At 37.2% G+C, this 19,644-nt stretch overlaps 1 protein-coding gene across 2 annotated transcripts in view; it reads right to left on the bottom strand.

Annotated features, from left to right (window-relative positions):
• tns3 (tensin 3) overlaps nucleotides 1-19,644 on the bottom strand; it is a 114,404-nt gene that overhangs the window by 82,923 nt on the left and 11,837 nt on the right. For both annotated transcript variants that reach the window (XM_031904453.1, XM_031904452.1), the window contains 6 exons: nucleotides 15,874-16,039; nucleotides 13,026-13,076; nucleotides 12,654-12,776; nucleotides 11,307-11,371; nucleotides 6,694-6,777; nucleotides 3,088-3,200 (listed from right to left, as the gene is read on the bottom strand). In XM_031904453.1, the coding sequence (XP_031760313.1) occupies nucleotides 3,088-3,200; nucleotides 6,694-6,777; nucleotides 11,307-11,371; nucleotides 12,654-12,776; nucleotides 13,026-13,076; nucleotides 15,874-16,035 (598 nt within the window). In that variant the 5' untranslated portion in view covers nucleotides 16,036-16,039. The remainder of the gene's footprint in view (nucleotides 1-3,087; nucleotides 3,201-6,693; nucleotides 6,778-11,306; nucleotides 11,372-12,653; nucleotides 12,777-13,025; nucleotides 13,077-15,873; nucleotides 16,040-19,644) is intronic.

Genomic DNA, 19,644 nt, shown 5'->3' with positions numbered 1-19,644 from the left:
AACTAAAGCTTTTTTTTCGCAAGTATTTTATACAAAGTTCACCAATTATTTTTTATTTTCATACATTTTATTTTAGTTTTCATGGTGTAGCTTTTAATTACTAAATTACACTATGTACACTGCAAACAATTCACTCTGCCATTTAAAATTATATCGTTAACCAATAAATATTTTTTTTAGCTGTAATATTGGTGTGTAGGCAGCCATCTCAGTGCAGTGTGCCTGTTCTTGAGCTTTAAGAGCCAGAACTGCACAACAGAACTACTTTCCGATAACTAGTGCTGAATAATGCTGCAAAACTATGAAAAAAGTCAAAAGCTACTTTGCTGCTTTCTGGGTTATCTTGCTTGTATTATTTTGGGTGCCACTATATCTGCTGCTTGCTATATAATGAACTTGGGATCTGAAATAATTGTTCACTGAAGTCACTGTTCAATTATTTACTGTGTACAATGTATGTATCTATATCTCCTTTACTATACAAGCTAATTCAGGTGGCACATGGGACAGTTTTATGCAGTTTTTATGCAGTTTTAGCCACAGAGAAATGCCTATTATTGTGAGGCAGAATAAGCAGATTTGCCTGTTTACCCACTTGCTAAAATTCAGAGCAGTACCAGCAGTTCTATTAGCTCAAAGCAGAGCAGTGAGAGCAGCATAGAAACATGGAGCTCCTTTCATTTCAGGAAGCATAAGTGAAGTGAGTGAGTGAAGTTTATCAGAACACAAGTCACATGGCTGGGGACACCTGGGAACTACACTCCTCTGTGCCAGAATCCCATACCAAGGTACTCTGGTAGGTTATCTCACCTTTGAATGTAGTATAAAGAAATATCTATTTTCGTAAATAACAGTTTACAAACAGATACTTAAACTTTAAAAGAATACATTTTTATCTGTGATGAATAAATAGCATTTCAGCTGAAAAATGTAATAGCCATATTATTTTAACTCAAACATAAAACATAGATTTCAAATACTGTATCTTTAGTGGGTCATGGCCCAAAGCTGCACCCAGCCCATGGTATTAACATTGACACTACAACATGGCTTAGATGCCAGGAAGTGTACCATCTTTACATTGGCTGGAGTATTGTTTACACTTGTTCTCCAGCCAAGGAAAGGATTTCACCACCTCCAGCCAGCATGTTGGAAGGAAGCACCTCAGTCCTTCGGATGTGTCTACAGGTCACGTCTTCAGGTAATACAGGGCTGGAGGTGGAAGAAGTATAAGGAATGTGTCGGCATGACTTTAAATAATTAAATATGAAAGTTGCCAACATCTTATGTTTATTAAATGGAAGAAAATATCCCAAGTCACCTCCAGCCCAATGTTACCTGAAGACATGACCTGCAGAGAGAGTCAAAGAAGTGAGATGCTTTCTTCCATCACGCTGGCTGGAGGCAGTAAGGTCCGTCCATAGGCTCCAGAAAAAATGTAAACAGTACTACAGCCTCTGAAAACATGTTACACTCCTGGGCATCTTAGCCTATCCTATTTTGACAGAAATATGTCGGTATCACTTTAAGTAATAGAAATTGCAAATTGTTAGATTATATCTTCATCAAATGGAAAAATAATCTTATCTGACACAGGATTCCTAGAATGGAATGAAAAGAATAATTAATGACCCCTTTTAGAAGTTTTAAGAATTATGAGAATTTCAAGCAGGCTTTAATTTGTAAGTAAAAATACCAGTGATGAGTTGCAGGTGGCTGCAATACAAGAAGCACACATAAAACCAGTTTGAACTCTCTATGTGCACCACATAAAAAAAGAAGCAAAAGGAGTGAACTATCTAAGGAAGTGAGAGACAGAATTTTTTTGGCTACAAGTCCATATCCAGAGACCTTAGTTTTCCTGTGTCCACCATACAAAATGTTTTGAAGAAGTTTAAGGTTCACTAGAATTGTAGACTATGTCCCTTGACTTGGACACAAAAGAGATACATTGATCTTAATCAATTGTGGTGAAGCACTCTAAACTGGCAGACAGATTCAAGATAACCTTCACACCTAGACAGGGTACAACAGTTTCAACTCACACCATCCATCGCCAACTCAATTAAAGGAAGCCCTATGGTAGAAGACCCAGGAAGACACTGCTTCTGACAGAGAAAGAGAAGAAAGCCAGATTGAAGTTCGCCTAAACACATCAGAACAAGCTAAAAATGCTTCTGGAAGAATATCCTGTGAACAGATAAGATAAAGTAAGAACTTTTTTTGGTAAAGCACAAAATCGCTATGTTTACTGGAAAAAAAATTAACCCTTCAGAGAAAAGAACACATCTGTGAGTTCAACCATAAAATCAGGCGATTATCAAGGCATTATGGAGCGCAATATTGAACCCAGTGTCAGAAAGCTAGGTCCCTATAGATAATGGGTCTTCCAGTAGGCCAATTACACAAAGCATCTAAGAACAAATAAAGACAATATTTCTGGCCAGGCATAAGCCCAGATATAACTTGTGGAGAGATCTGAAACTTGATTTGGGGAGGCATTTTTGAAACCTGGTAGAACTAGAGTGAACGGTCATTAGAAAGATGTAAAGAGTTTTATTTCAGTTTTTTCTATCCAAAGGGTATGCTACCAAGAGTATGCTATGGTGTCAATACTTAGGTCAGTGTAATTTTCTGAAGTTCTAAGCAAAAAAAGTTCTGGAATCTTAATGTGACAAAACAAGGTTTTTACAATTATTTGTTTCACTATTACTTCCTATTAGTTTTGGCCATGATAATACCATTCTGTTCTGATGCTGTTGTGTCTGTCTGTAGGGACAGAGGTGATCCAAACTCCATAAAGGCATAAGGCCACATAAAAGGAATGTGGAAGTGCCTGTATATAGAACTGACTATGGTTATATTAGGTCCTTAAAATACAAGTAGTTTTTGGACAAGGTACAGTTTTGGACAGTGTAGTGTCACTATTGTAATTTGTTATTCAATATCATCTCCTTTAGTATCATCTCTTTGATGTTAAACATTACATACAAAATTGGCAATACAGTTTTATGACACAGTAAAACTAGTAATATAAAATCTAAAATAAATTTACACATTATAATAATTATGTATAGCAAAACTTACTGTCTGCTGAATCAAAATTTGGAATGCCGTGGAGAATAACTGAATGCAAGAAGAGAGGCATCACATTCATTTTTTCCAATCCAGATAGAAGTTCGTTCAGAAAATTAACATATCTAAATCAAAAAGAGCATATTAATTAAAGCCCACACACACACATCTCTACTGCTTTCATCTACAGCTTTATACAGTTTTTTTTTCAAAATTCATCAGTTAATAGAGCTTCTCCTGCAGAATCCGTGCTCAGCACCGAACCGAATCCTATTGCCACACATGACCGCCTTATCGAGTCTTCGCGGGCTTTTAGACATTGCACAAAATGGCTGCTTCAGGTGAGCATGCGAGGGGGAACAGGGGTCGGAGATGCCGCTGGGCGGGTAAGAGGTTGGCTGCGCTGAGTAAGACACGCAGGCTGGGAGACACAGTTTTAAGACACGCAGGTTGGGAGACACAGTTTTAAGACACAAAGGCTGGGAGACACAGTTGGAAGGGCAGGCTGGTAGCATGCTCAATGGCAGAGAGAGGCACCTACCTTGGAGTACGGATGGGAGGGAGGACGGGAGGGCGGCACACAAGCCAGCAATGAATGTGTAAGCCACAGTGAGGCTGCCAGGCTATTCAGACAACGTGTATTGCACCAGGAGCCCAAATGAAGGGAGAATATGGTGCTGCCTGTACTGGCTTTTTGCCCTTCTAAGTGATTTTGTAATGGCAAATTCTGTTAATGCCTGTAAGAGGGGCCTGGATGAGTTCTTGAACAAGCATAGTATCAAAGGCTATTGTGATACTAAAATCTACAGTTAGTACTGATGTTGGTATATATGATTTATGTATGTGAGTGTAAAGGATAGGTCAGTAAAGCTATTACTAATTAGCTAATTAGATGGCAATAATGGCAAAAAAGTGGCAGGTGGCATGTGGTGATTCAATGCGTGCCCAAATGATAGCTGCAATCACATTAGCATATATTTATCATTGTGTTTGTATGTATATATTACAGACAGAAACAAATACTATGCAGTCATGTCACAATTGTTCCTGTGCTGATTACCACTAGTGCTGTGCTGATAGTTACTAATTGCTAGTAGACTAGTCAAGAATCATGAGATACCATTGCTGCTGACTCTGAGCAGGAAAAGTAGTATGAACTCACAGTACCATTTTTTATTTTCTGTGGCAGCCCTGTTTTTTTGGTGCAAAGTGTGATGGAGGAGGCAGCGTGGTGGTCTGGTCAGTGACACTGACAGTCTGAGACTGAGATTTTTTAATTTGTCACCTGCAGGTTATAACAGCAAGTGCAGCTAATGGAAAAAATCTCAGATAGGATTACAGATAGGATTAATGTTTAGCACAAAGTGAAACCAGCACTGTATATTATTCATAATTGCCTACAAAAATAGGGTTTTCCCCATTTATCTAATATGTCTCCTTTAACAGGAGCACCAGTCCAGGGGTAAAAGGTTAGCGATTAAAATCACTTGGGGGAGCCTAACATTTTGGCACCCCCAAGTGACTTAACCTTTCTTTCTCCTTTAAGGGTGAAGACACATGGAGCTAATTAGTAGCAGTTACTTGTCATGGCTACTAAACTCCAAAAAATACCCTGCCATAGACAACACTGAGAATTGCCTCTGCTAAAACACACACAGACACAATCATCAGTAAATGATCAGCATCGTCTATTTTAGCAGCCGTGACAAGTACCTGCTACTAGTAGCTTAGCATGTCTTCACCCTAAATAGTAAAAAATCCAAGTCTGGCTTGGGACTCCTTTCAGTTACATCAGAGTAGAAAGCCAGAATAAGGCACAATGCACTAAAACAGTAATTTAATAAAAAGTACAACATAAAAATCATGACAGTATCCCTTTAAGTTCTTCTGTGATGAAAAGTGCCCCATTATGTGGATCAAGGCTTTACAGAAAAAAGTATAATACAGGTATTGGACCCCTTATCTGGAAACCCATTATCCAGAAAGTTCTGAATTATGGAAAGGTCATCTGCCATAGGCTCCATTTTAATCAAATAATTCACATTTTTTTTAAAATGGTTTCCTTTTTCTCTGTAATAATAAAACAGTACACTTGTACTTAATCCCAACAAAGATTTAATTAATCCTGATTGGAGTCAAAACAATCCTATTGGGTTTAATTAAGCAGACTTAAGGTAGGGGTTCCGAATTACGGAAAGACCCCTTATCCGGAAAACCCCAGATCCCAAGCATTCTGGATAATGGGTGCCATACCTCTACTTTAAATAAAAATGAAAAAAAGTATTATTTCAAGCACAAAGAGAGACAAATTAAGATGTATGAAACACACAATCAAATAGGAAAAAATGGTTATAAAATCAAAGAAATTAAAACACAGCCACAGAAGCCAACATAACATTTTGGGCAAATAAGCAAACTGCATTTGTACAGAACTTTTGTAGAGAACTCTGTGCCTTCCTGTGCAGCAATACATTTAAATAAACATTTGCGCCAAGTGTTAATCAGTCTTTTGTTAAGGAATTTTGGCATGTCATCACATATTTAACACACACTCTAATGGTGTTGTGTTCTTTATTTTTTTTTTTTCAGATTAGATGTTTTGATTATTTGTATCTATGCTAAAGGGGATCTAAACTAAAAACACTGTATACTATGGTATACAGCATACTTTAATTATTGTTTGTGGGAAAATAAGCAGAAGTTTCTGATAAACATAGTAAGAACTCTGGATGCGTGGTCCCTCTCTGCTTGTGCCCCCTCTGCTTGTGCCCCATCTGCTTGTGCCCTGCCTATCTGCCTTTTTTGACAAAAGGTAGTCTGAGGTGTATTATTCATGTCCATAATATTACTATTCAAAAAAGAATTAGGTGATGGCATTCCATATTAAATACTAACTTAGGAGGCAAAGTATTTAAGTAGGCCATAAAATCTTCCAAGTTCCTCAAGGGTGCACCATCGTACCAAAAAGATGACTAGAAAACTTCTTAAACACTTAGTGGCAGATTTTCTATAAATCTAACACTTCTCATAATTTTAAAAATTAGACTAAGTTCATTTCCACGAATGCCTAGCATTTACTAAAAAATCCGAACTGAAAAAGTCCATGTGGCAAAACTTTTTTGAATTGTGGCACAAAAAACAGCATCAAAAATACGAAACCTCTAAAGTTCAAGGATCTTTCAAGAAAGGGAAGGGACTCCTGCACAATCTTGGCAAGTTTTAGCTGGCAAATTGTTGATTTGGATTTAGTAAATCTTGAAAAAACTTTTTTCTCCTGTGACTTTTACCCTGATGGTACAGGGGGAGATTAATCGCCCGCGGTTAAATTCTCACTACTGTGGGTGGCTAAACTCTCTGAAATGAACTGAAATTAAGTCACCTGAGGATGCCTAGTGAGGAAACTTTGGAAGACTGCGGAAAAATGAATTTACATTATTGCCAATGGGAAAGCATTTTGGGCATACAGTCACCCGTGGTAGCGAAGATTTATAGCAGACAATTAAAAATGAATTTACCGCTACCGAAAGTTATATATATCAAGTGGATCACTTTCGTGCTCTCATTGAGATAATTATCTTCACGTTATTAGTTTGTATAGATTAAGATTAATTAACCTACCTTTTCTGGGATGGTTGAAGTAATACTGATACTTTATCATCAATAAATTTCTTCATGGCAAAGCGATCAAGAGCTTGGTCAGCACTGAAAAAAATGCAATACATATTATGCCATAGATGTATTATCTATTTAATCTTTTTAGTTAGAAAATGTTATGACAAAATAAACTACAGTATGGTAAATACTGACAGACCACAGGGACTGGTCCGAATGCCATCTTGGAGTCAGGAAGGATTTTTTTCCCCTCTGCGGCAAATTAGAGAGGCTTCAGATGGGGTTTTTTTGCCTTCCTCTGGATCAGCTAGAAGTTAGGAAGGTTATATATAGTCATTATGGTTCAACGTGATGGACGTATGTCTTTTTTTAACCAAACTTACTATGTTACTATGTTCACTGTACTGTGCACAAACCCAGCAAGGGATACTTGCAGGCAGGAGTGAAGATGGTAGCATGGTGCTCTGCTGAAAATACCCTGGGACAGCCCAGGTTGTATGAAACCAATATTGATCACTGGGGATTGCCAACCAATTGGTAATACAGTCACAGACATCCAATCACAATGGTTCCACTGAACGTATTCAGTTAGGTGTTGACTGGAACAGATACAGTGGAGGAAATAATTATTTGACCCCTCACTGATTTTGTAAGTTTGTCCAATGACAAAGAAATGAAAAGTCTCAGAACAGTATCATTTCAATGGTAGGTTTATTTTAACAGTGGCAGATAGCACATCAAAAGGAAAATCGAAAAAATAACTTTAAATAAAAGATAGCAACTGATTTGCATTTCATTGAGTGAAATAAGTTTTTGAACCCTCTAACAAAAAAAGACTTAATACTTAGTGGAAAAACCCTTGTTTGCAAGCACAGAGGTCAAACGTTTCTTGTAATTGATGACCAAGTTTGCGCACATTTTAGGAGGAATGTTGGTCCACTCCTCTTTGCAGATCATCTCTAAATCCCTAAGGTTTCGAGGCTGTCTCTGTGCAACTCTGAGCTTGAGCTCCCTCCATAGGTTTTCTATTGGATTAAGGTCCGGAGACTGACAAGGCCACTCCATGACCTTAATGTGCTTCTTCCTGAGCCACTCCTTTGTTGCCTTTGCTGTATGTTTTGGGTCATTGTCGTGCTGGAACACCCATCCACGACCCATTTTCAGTTTCCTGGCAGAGGGAAGGAGGTTGTCGTTCAGGATTTCACGATACATGGCTCCGTCCATTTTCCCGTTAATGCGAATAAGTTGTCCTGTGCCCTTAGCAGAAAAACACCCCCAAAGCAAAATGTTTCCACCCCCATGCTTGACGGTGGGGACGGTGTTTTGGGGGTCATAGGAAGCATTTTTCTTCCTCCAAACACAGCGAGTTGAGTTAATGCCAAAGAGCTCTATTTTGGTCTCATCAGACCACAGCACCTTCTCCCAGTCACTCACAGAATCATTCAGGTGTTCATTGGCAAACTTCAGACGGGCCTGCACATGTGCCTTCTTGAGCAGGGGGACCTTGCGAGCCCTGCAGGATTTTAATCCATTGCGGTGTAATGTGTTTCCAATGGTTTTCTTGGTGACTGTGGTCCCTGCTAATTTGAGGTCATTAACTAACTCCTCCCATGTAGTTCTAGGATGCTTTTTCACCCTTCTCAGAATCATTGACACCCCACGAGGTGAGATCTTGCGTGGAGCCCCAGAGCGAGGTCGATTGATGGTCATTTTGTGCTCCTTCCATTTTTGAACAATCGCACCAACAGTTGTCACCTTCTCTCCCAGCTTCTTGCTAATGGTTTTGTAGCCCATTCCAGCCTTGTGCAGGTCTACAATTTTGTCTCTGACATCCTTGGACAGCTCTTTGGTCTTTCCCATGTTGGAGAGTTTGGAGTCTGCTTGATTGATTGATTCTGTGGACAGGTGTCTTTTATACAGGTGACTAGTTAAGACAGGTGTCCTTAATGAGGTTGACTAATTGAGTAGAAGTGTCTAACCACTCTGTGGGAGCCAGAACTCTTAAAGGAACAGTAACACCAAAAAATGAAAGAACTTTAAAGTAATAAAAATATAATGCACTGTTGCCCTGCACTGGTAAAACTGGTGTGTTTGCTACAGTAACACTACTATAGTTTATATAATAAGCTGCTGTGTAGCCACGGGGGCAGCCATTCAAGCTGGAAAAAAGGAGAAAAGGCACAGGTTACATAGCAGATAACAGATAAGTTCTGTAGAATACAATAGTGTTTTATCTGTTATCTGCTATGTGCCTGTGCCTTTTCTCCTTTGAATGGCTGCCTCCATGGCTACATAGCAGCTTATTTATATAAATTATAGTAGACTTTCTGAAGTAAACACACAACTTTTACCAGTGCAGGGCAGCAGCACATTATATTTTAGTTACTTTTATACACTTATTTTTTGGTGTTACTGTTCCTTTAATGGTTGGTAGGGGTTCAAAAACTTATTTCACTCAATGAAATGCAAATCAGTTGCTATCTTTTATTTAAAGTTATTTTTTCGATTTTCCTTTTTATGTGCTATCTGCCACTGTTAAAATAAACCTACCATTGAAATGATACTGTTCTGAGACTTTTCATTTCTTTGTCATTGGACAAACTTACAAAATCAGTGAGGCGTCAAATAATTATTTCCTCCACTGTAGGTGTAAGAAGGTATGATCCAGTCCCAATGGTACCATGATTCTGATTGATGCAGGTGTTAATCCTCCAAAGTACATGACTAGAAGTGTAAACTGTTGTGAAACCCTCAAGGGTTTAAATGCCCGGGAATTCCCTACAAGTCATTCGAACTCCACTCACCACTTCGAAAGCCACTCAGATGAGTAAAAAAAAAAAAACAACTCAGAAAAGTCTAGTTGTTTTAGACTTAACTCTACTAGATACTGTATATAATGACCTGGATGAATGAGAATCTTCATAGACATTTTTTAAAAATCTGAATTAATTAAAATGGAGCCTATGGAAACAGTCTTCCCTTGAGCTTTTTGGATTATGGGTTTCCCGGATAATGAATCCCATATCTGTAATAGTTTAGAATCAACATTTTTAATCTTAATTTTTACTCATCTGTTAAAGCTCTTTTATACATTTTCCATTTTGATATACAACTAAATACCAAAACCGAACAGCAGTTGAAATGTCAGACTAAGCAAATGCAAGTTAAAGACAATAAGGGGACAGAGTAAAGAAAAACATTATACAGGTATGGAACCAGTTATTCAGAATGCTGGGGACCTGGGGTTTTCCGGGTAAGGGATCTTTCTGTAATTTGGATCTCCATAACTTATTTCTACTAAAAATCATTTAAATATTGATTAAACCCAATAAGCTTGTTTTGCCTCAAATAAGGATTAATTATACCTTAGTTGGGATCAATTAGAAGGTACGGTTTTATTATTAGAGAAAAAGGAAATCATTTTCTAAAATTTAAATTATTCGCTTATAATGGAGTTTATGGTAGATGGCCTTTCCGTAATTTGGAACTTTCTGGTTAACGGTTTTCCGGATAAGGGATCCCATACCTGTAAAACTCTAAATAAAATAAATAAAGGAATGTTCCTTAAATATTACATTTTGTGCTGCCTTAAAGTGTTACTGATACGAAAAAACTACTTTTCTAAATATGAATATACATAAAAAGCTACCTTATAGGTCGTGTTGACGTTTTTTTGCTGACGTTTGCTTTTCATAAACCTGACTGTTTTGCCAACCTGACTGTCCCTTCTCAGCCTGTCAGTTATAGCTTCCAATGCAAACAGACAAATATGGCCGCCCCCCCCCTCTTTGAGGAACATGGGGGATCAGACAGGGAATGTAAAAGCATCAGGCAAATACTTTAATGGCAAAATTATAAAGTTCTTGCAAAGACAATGTTATGACAGATGTAAAAAAAAGATTAAATTTCTGGTGTCAGTATCGCTTTAATGATAATTTCTCAAAAATTAGTTTTAGTTAGCTGAGGAGAGCAGAAGGCACCAAGCAGAATGCTAGCTTGTTCCCATCTTGTAGGTGGACATGGCAGGAATATATATATCCCTCAAAAAAAAAAAAAAGGGTATGACTGCCTACTGCGCTTCTGCGCTCTAAATTCTCTTAAATAAGTGTGCTTACTACATTGAATTAAGAGTTCTCATGAGCCTGGCACAGCAGCAAAGATTTCATGCCATACCCCAAAACTTCTAGGTCATGCTCCCTTACTGGTTTCTATACACTGAATGCCAAAGCCCATTCCCATTTTAGTCAAGGGAACAGCACTTTCAGTGTTGTTGCCACCACCACCCAATCTACAGTCTCCTACGTTTTATTCATCAGGGTTGGAATTCACATCATGGCTTCTACTGGAAAGGGATTTCAAGTGAAAGGGATCCCAAGATGAGCCACGAAAAGTAAGGGGAGATTTGTAGACATAACTAAAACTGTATAGCCATGACATAAGTGGGGGGATACTTGCATTTCCCGTAAGAATAAATTGATATTTTATCTTTTAACTCTGCACTGCAGCAAAACATTGGTAAAATATTATAAAGATATAAAGATAAGAAAGATATAACAATAAGAAATATTTTGAAGACTGATTCAGTTTGACAGCATGAAAACATATCGCTTTGAACCTACCTTGCAGAAATATTGGTAAAATGCATATATGATGATATGACAACTCCTATTCTTCCCCTTTCACCCTACCAAAATGAAAAAGATTATTATACTGTATTATACTATATTTACAAACGCTATACATTTGAAGACTTTTGAATTCCAAGGTTGTTCATAATAAATAGAATATGATTATATGAATTACTTAACGGGGTTAATCTGCACCTGCGTAAAAACCTGTGGAAACAAGTTTATGACTAGCTTTGTTCAACCAGCTGCATGTAAAGCAATGAAAGCAAATATTTTATTGGTTGTAATGCATTACAAACCAGGTGCTCATTTTTAAAGTGTTTGTAAACGAGGCCATCAGGTTCTTGTGCAATATGTACCTTGCCTACTCTTAGTAAATAAGGCCCTGGGTTTCATTTATTAAAAGCAGGCAAAATATCTAGTGCAAAAAGAGGCACAATTTACCATGTTTATTTTCATCAATGAAGGTTTTAGTTTCTTTTATTTTAGAATTCTAGTGTCATTGCATATGCGAATACATTGTTTTATGCAGGCAATGTGCTACTATAGCTGTAATTGTTGTGCCTATTGGAAACTCACAAGTAACTTCCATCTTTTTCATTATGGCCAATTGCACATGTGGCATGGGCATTCACTTACATGCCCTCCTTTTTCACATTTCAGTTGGTGTAAAGAAAGAGCACTGTATTTTACATCTGGTCCCTGTCAAATGAAAGTACAAAGTTCTCTAGTGCTGTGCATTGTGTTATGCTACTAAGTCACAGTTAATAGGCACAAAGGCCTTTAAAATAAAGAACTACAATGGCTCAGCTTTCTTTTAACAGATCGTGCATACTATTAGTTACATATGACCTGTATTGTCACATCCGCCCAACCTATTCATTCAAAACTTGCATGTTAACAAGATGTCACTCATACATGGCCCACCTACCCAATTTGACATTATCAGCATGTTATTGTCAGTGAGACTTATTGCCTGCCCTTTATACATGGGTCAGGATTACGAACGACCATTTCCCTCAAATTAGTCAGAAGTCTATCTCTTCTATCAGCAACTGTAGCCATGGTGACTTGAAAGCCTCTTGCCAAGTGCCTACTGCACTGGAGTAGTGCACATTTAATAAGGCAATCAAGCATATGAAAGTGTCAAGAATGAATACTTGTGCTTTAATTAAACAGCCATTTTCAGCTTAAGTTTGAATTATTAATGAAAAAAACATTTATGGCATTTAATACATTAATTTTTTTTTGGGGGGGGGTATTTAGATTGTAAACCTAAGTTAAAAAAAACTACAGCTAAATCTGCTTCAAAAAGTTAAAAAAAACTAATGTACTTACTCTGCAGTGAATTACAACCACATGTAAAGGGTCACTGTTCAACCAAGACTCCATAGCTTTACAGATAGTGCACATCTTATCTAGTGGGGGAGCATGGAAGTCTGGCCAACCCACATCCATGACCTTTAAAAATGCAAAATAAATAGATTGAAAAGTTTTCTTACATTTTTCTATGATAAAATGAAATTTGTTCTAACCTGAAACAAAACTTATTCTAAATAATCAAGATTTTTCCATCCAATCAATATCTGCAAATCCCACATGGAATATCACAAAAATATGCATCGAAAAATTATTTTGTATACTATTCTGATTTTAGAAATCTGATTTACAAAATTTCTAACAACTATTGGTTAAACAAAACACAATTACCTCAGTGTTGAGTTTGGAAAGCTCATATCTTTTTTCGGATAGATTCAAAACCTAAAAACAAAAAATATTTGCAGTCATAGAAGGTGAAACATTACTGATCTTTGGCTCAATTTATAGCATTGCAATAATGAGTAACAATGCAAGAATAAAGCTGTCAAGACTATGTTTAAAAGAGAAGAAAAGATTAAATCGCTGGGGGTTTCGGATACACTGGGCAAGTCTTTCTGTTAGCATGGTGAGCACAATGAAACAATCATCTTCTCCACTTCTTTGTTCTTTAATAGTTTTGGGCCAGTGCATGCTTAAAGGAGAAGGAAAGGTTGTAAGCTCTTTTGGGCAGGGCCCTCTTCACCTCTTGTATCGGTTATTGATTGCTTTATATGTTACTCTGTATGTCCAATGTACGTAACCCACTTATTGTACAGTGCTGCGGAATATGTTGGCGCTTTATAAATAAATGTTAATGTAATGTAATGTAAAGGTAAAAACTAAGTAAGCTTTATCAGAAAGGTCTATGTAAATACAGCCATAAGCACTTACAAAAGAAACACAGAATTTCTTGTCTTTCTTTGTAAACATGATGTTCCAGTGTCTGACTTCCTCTCTCAGAAACTGAGAGAGGAATTCCCGGGGCCAGAGTCTGCTCAGTCCTCTCCTCTCTCATGCTCCCCCTCCCTTAGGAACGTGTGATCTCAGCTATAACGGATAGACTGCAGGCAGGAAGCTGCCTAAAATGGCAGCTGCTATCTAAAGCTGTTTACTCAGGTATAGTAATGGTATCTGCAGAATAAATGTATTTTTCTAGGTGGCACTAATGTGGCAAAACTATTGGCAGTAAAATGCCAAAATGACTTTCCTTCTCCTTTAAAGGAGCAGTTCAGTGTAAAAATGAAACTGGGTAAAATAGACAGCGCAAATTAAAAAAATGTTTTTCAATATAGTTAGCAAATATATAGATAGCAAAAATGTAATCTATAAGGGCTGGAGCAGACAGATAACTTTGCAGAACTTTACTTCCTCCTATACAGCTCTCTAAGCTGTTAGCAGTCAGTAAAGAAACACTGAACTGTTCCTTTAAAGGGCACCTGTCACCCTAAGAATAAGCTTTACTTACACTACATAAATTATCTAAATCTTGTTTCCTTCAGTCTTGAAATTCACAATTACAGCAAGCAGGCAGGCACCATTTTGTGAGCGCTGTTATTAGGTAAGCTTGGCATGATCACAAAATCTTTTGTATGTACCAGAATGGGGGACCTGATGCCTACAATTATAGGCCATGAGGAGGGAGAGGGAATCTGAAGAGTGTAGCAACATTTAGGAAGTACTGAATAGAAAATGAGGTATAAAGGTGGGCAGGCAATACATGATTGCCAGTCGAGATGTTTAAAAGCATTTATAACAGGTATGGATGTTTTAAAGGGGACCTGTCACCCAGACATAAAAAGCTGTATAATAAAGTCCTTTTCAAATTAAACATAAAACCCAAATTAATTTTCATATTAACACATCCAAATCCAATATAAAGGCATTTAAAAATCCCAGCTGTCAATCATATATTGCTTGCCCCGCCTCTATGCCTTAGGCATAGAGGCGGGGTAGACAATAACTTTAGCTTTCCATTCAGCTCTACTTAGATGTCACTGCACATCACACTTTCCCCCTCCTTTCTCCTCATCTAACTGTGTAGCCAGTGCATGAGCATGGGCATCTGGTCCTCCATTCTGGCAGATAAACAAGATTTTGGCATGATACAAAGCTTGCCTTAATAACAGTGTCCACAAAATGGTGCCTGCCTGCTTGCTTTGATTGAGTAATTCCAAGACGGAAGGAAACAAGATTTATATTATTTATATAGAGTAAGTAAAGTTTATTTTGCTCAACTAACAATATAGAAAATAATTTGGAGTTATTTCTTAGGGTGACAGGTCCCCTTTAATAAAAAAAATAATTTGGGTATCATGTTTAATTTGGGAAGGACCTTCATTATACAGCTTTTTAAGTCTGGGTGACAGATCCCCTTTAAAGTTTGGCTTCTAACTCTACTGCACATTTGCACCTGCCAAGAAGAAAGAAAGAAGCAGGAAGAAGACTGATGCAGTGCTCACTCAGAAGTAACACAGTCCTAAATTATTTATTAACAGTGTGTTATTAAATTATAGTACATATGGAAATTTGTCATAGAATACAATCCCAAAATAGAAGGCATGTAAGAAGTGTTGAAAGGAAAATATTGACATTGGTGAGTGCACCTAAGTTGCTGAAAATGATTTACATCATGGGCATATTTTTTAGAAGGCTTATCTGGCTTAAATAACATAAATTTGTATTTATCTGGGACATGTCCAAACACATATCCCAGATAAATACAAATTCACAGGGCTGTTATTTAAGAAAACCTGATTTGACACAGGATTGGAAATGAAAGGCCGTATTTATAAGGGTCAAAACATAAGTCACCATTTTGCCAGAGGGGAATGCAACAGCTCTCTCGTCATTTGTGTAAGATTTTTTAGGGGGTAAACTTATCAATGAGTAAAAACAGATATTAAAACTCATTTGATTTCCACTATTTATGATTTACAGTTGATGGTTTTACTGCACAAGTCCAGGCAGTATAATTGAGAGAACATTAATTTTACAATTTTTTTTTTTTTAGAGCAACTGTGGTTGGAGGAGAATATATATATATATATATATATATATATATATATATATATATATATATATATATATATATATATATATATATATATATATATGTCTGTCCCCAGTACTGTGCACATTATGTTCAAATTCACATGACACTTTGTGATGAATATTTATTGTTTTCACGGTGACTAGTTACCAAATAACTGTCTCCATGTTTTGATTTCAACATGCACGTAACATCCTGTAGGTTATGGATGTAAGCCTCTTCTGAGGAACTTCTTGGAAAAGAAACTGAAATGATGCGTTCTGTGATATAGGTGAGATCAAGTTCATAGCATTCTTCCACGATGTGCTCCATGGTCCTAAAGCAAAAAACATGGTGTGTACATAAATAGTTAGCAACTTGTATTTGCATAAGCCTCTGTTTTTATAAAATACTTAGATGCAGTTTTATTTCTAGTCAATGTTTCCATGAAAAAATGTAAGAAACGCAACAGTGACATTTTCTTGTATCTATTGCTTTTTTACTCCCACAAATTCCAAACTGATTTTTGAAAAGTGGACTTGCACAACATGGACTTCCTGTTGCAGGCGTTTGTGCTTTTACTTTTTTACTAGTATGTATAAATACATGCTTGAAATATTCAATGTATTCACTGCACAAGTCAATCCATGGCTTGACATAAAAAGCAAAAATGCCTGAATATTACTAAGCGCGGTTTCTCCTTTATGAAAATTACCGATTGAAAAATAAGGACATCAAGCACTGATATGGTAAAAAATAATGCTATATAAATAGAAAATAATAAAAGTTTCCACCTGTATTCATTAAAGGAGAAGGAAAGGCTAGTTAAGAGTTAATCTCAAGCTGCAAGCATACCTTCAGTTGTCTTAATAGTGCCCTTAAGTCTCCCCATATTTTACCTGTTCAGAAGATCAGAAGCCAAACAGAAGAAAAAACGCTGACCTCTGTAAAGAAAGTTCCCAAAATGCTTCACTCCTGCACAGACATGCAGACCAAGTGAACATGCTCAGTTAGTAAGACTATGGGGGAGATTTATCAATCCACGATCAATCGTTCGTTCGATTGGACCGTTCGTGTTTTCTGTGACTTTTTCGTACCTTGTGTATTTTCGCCAATTTTTTCGTTATTTAACGCCACTTTTTCGCGAGTCATGATACTGAAGCTTGAATGAATCCGAAACATACGATTTTGTCGCACAAATTGTTGCGTAAATTGTCACAAAGTACGAAAAAGTTGCGCAAATTAACAAAAATATTGCAGAAAATAAGCAAAAGTTGTAAACTTTAGAAAAAATACAATTTTTTTTGTAATCGGACCTGTCATACTTTAATGAATGTGCCCCAATATGTTGGTAGAAGGCTGACCCCGTTATTATAATCATAATAGTGTTAGGGAGATCAGCAGAACAATGGGAAGGTAACAAGATAACAGCTACCTGACACCTGCATTGCTAAAAATGCTCCAATGCCCCATCTAATGGTAGACATGAAAACAGCACTCAGTAGTAAAATACAAGTCCGGCTCAGCCAAGTTATGACTCCTTCAGTTAGGGCTCTGGCACACGGGGAGATTAGTCGCCCGCGACAAAACTCCCTGTTCGCTGGCGACTAATCTCCCCGAGTTGCCGCCAGTTGCCATCCCACCGGCGACAATGTAAGTCGCCGGTGCGATTTCGGGCAAATTGTCACCACAGCATTGTGGTGCAATGGTTGCATTACTGCCTTGCAGCACTTTGGATTCTAGGTTTAATTCCATCCAGTGCACTAGCTGCAATCAGTGTATGTTCTTCCTATGCTTGCATCAGTTGCTTCCACACCTCAAAACATACAGGCAAGAAAAATGGACTGTTGCAAAGCTATTATGCTGCCATATAATCAACTAAGATATATGTACAAACCTTCTCCGCGCTTGACAAACAAATTATAACTACCATTAATTTTTAGTGTTCCAATAACCCAGTGATTAATAAATACAGAATGTGAGAAGAGAGAGAGGAGAAAAGGAAAAAAAAAAAAAAAAGGAGCAATTAGTAAATGGCATAAGACATATCTCGCTTACTACCGATAGGGCAGTGGAGATATGTCTTATGCCATTTACTAATTGTGTATGATATTGCGAGCCCTTTGTGTTAAGTGTACTAGAAGTCATAAGGAACGTTTTTATCTGAATGAGTTGTATAATCATGTTGCAGTTTCCTTCATATAAGAATATAAGAATGAATTGATAACCCCTCCACTACTCAAGTAAGTCATTTCCTCTTATTTATCTCAATCAAGTGAACTCATAATTACTTAGTGTAAATATAGGGTTTTGTCCTTTTACTCCTGTATATAGAATTGATTTTCTTCTTTTATTTTATGTTATGTGTATATCTATTGTGGATTTTTAACTTTGTATTCATTTGATTAAATCTGTATCACGGTGATTTCCCTATTTATTGAATATATTTTTTAATAAAGATAAATTGATTAATTCTAATACACTAATGGTTTTGGATTGATTGATTTTAATGCACTGGTGGTTTTTGAGCGCCAACTCTGGGATTGTTATATAATCAACTAAGGCATTTAAGGATCTTGGGTGTGCTGTCGTGGAGGAGCTGTATTGTCAGTTTAGCTGGAATATATGAATTTATTGCTTATAGATATAAAGATGATCCTTAAAGGTATACTGTTATGGGATAACATGTTTTTTTCAAAATGCATCAGTAAATAGAGATCAGCAGAACAATGGGAAGGTAGCAAAATAGCAGCTCCCAAAAGATATCAGAATAGCACTCAATAAGTAAGAAATCCAAGTCTGGCTTGGGACTCCTCCAGTTACACGGAAGTAGGAAAAAAGATATGTTATCTGAAAGCAGTTCTAATGTGTAGCGCTGGCTCCTTCTGAATCAGGCACAATGCCAATGAGATGCCTGCCTACACACCAATATTACAACTAAAAAATATATATTTGTTGGTTCAAGAATAAAATTGTAAATGGGAGAGTGGATTATTTGCTAAATAAACAGTGTAATTGAGAAATAAAATAAATAAAAATCATGAAAGAATCCCTTTAAAGTGCAGACTAAATTTCAGGTCCGAGTGATACAGTGGTGTGAAAAACTATTTGCCCCCTTCCTGATTTCTTATTCTTTTGCATGTTGGTCACACTTAAATGTTTCTGCTCATCAAAAACTGTTAACTATTAGTCAAAGATAACATAATTGAACACAAAATGCAGTTTTTAAATGAAGGTTTACGTTTTTAAGGGAGAAAAAAAACTCGAAATCTACATGGCCCTGTGTGAAAAAGTGATTGCCCCCCTTGTTAAAAAATAACTTAACTGTGGTTTATCACTCCTGAGTTCAATTTCTGTAGTCACCCCCAGGCCTGATTACTGCCACCCCTGTTTCAATCAAGAAATCACTTAAATAGGAGCTACCTGACACAGAGAAGTAGACCAAAAGCACCTTAAAAGCTAGACATCATGCCAAGATCCAAAGAAATTCAGGAACAAATGAGAACAAAAGTAATTGAGATCTATCAGTCTGGTAAAGGTTATAAAGCCATTTCTAAAGCTTTGGGACTCCAGCGAACCACAGTGAGAGCCATTATCCACAAATGGCAAAAACATGGAACAGTGGTGAACCTTCCCAGGAGTGGCCGGCCGACCAAAATTACCCCAAGAGCGCAGAGACAACTCATCCGAGTGGCCACAAAAGACCCCAGGACAACATCTAAAGAACTGCAGGCCTCACTTACCTCAATTAAGGTCAGTGTTCACGACTCCAACATAAGAAAGAGACTGGGCAAAAACGGCCTGCATGGCAGATTTCCAAGGCGCAAACCACTTTTAAGCAAAAAGAACATTAAGGCTCGTCTCAATTTTGCTAAAAAACATCTCAATGATTGCCAAGACTTTTGGGAAAATACCTTGTGGACCGACAAGACAAAAGTTGAA

Source organism: Xenopus tropicalis, chromosome 6 (genome assembly GCF_000004195.4).
Source record: "Xenopus tropicalis strain Nigerian chromosome 6, UCB_Xtro_10.0, whole genome shotgun sequence".
Classification (NCBI taxonomy): Eukaryota; Metazoa; Chordata; class Amphibia; order Anura; family Pipidae; genus Xenopus; species Xenopus tropicalis.
The sequence above is the reverse complement of the archived record's forward strand: the minus strand, read 5'-3'. Positions and strand labels throughout refer to the sequence as shown.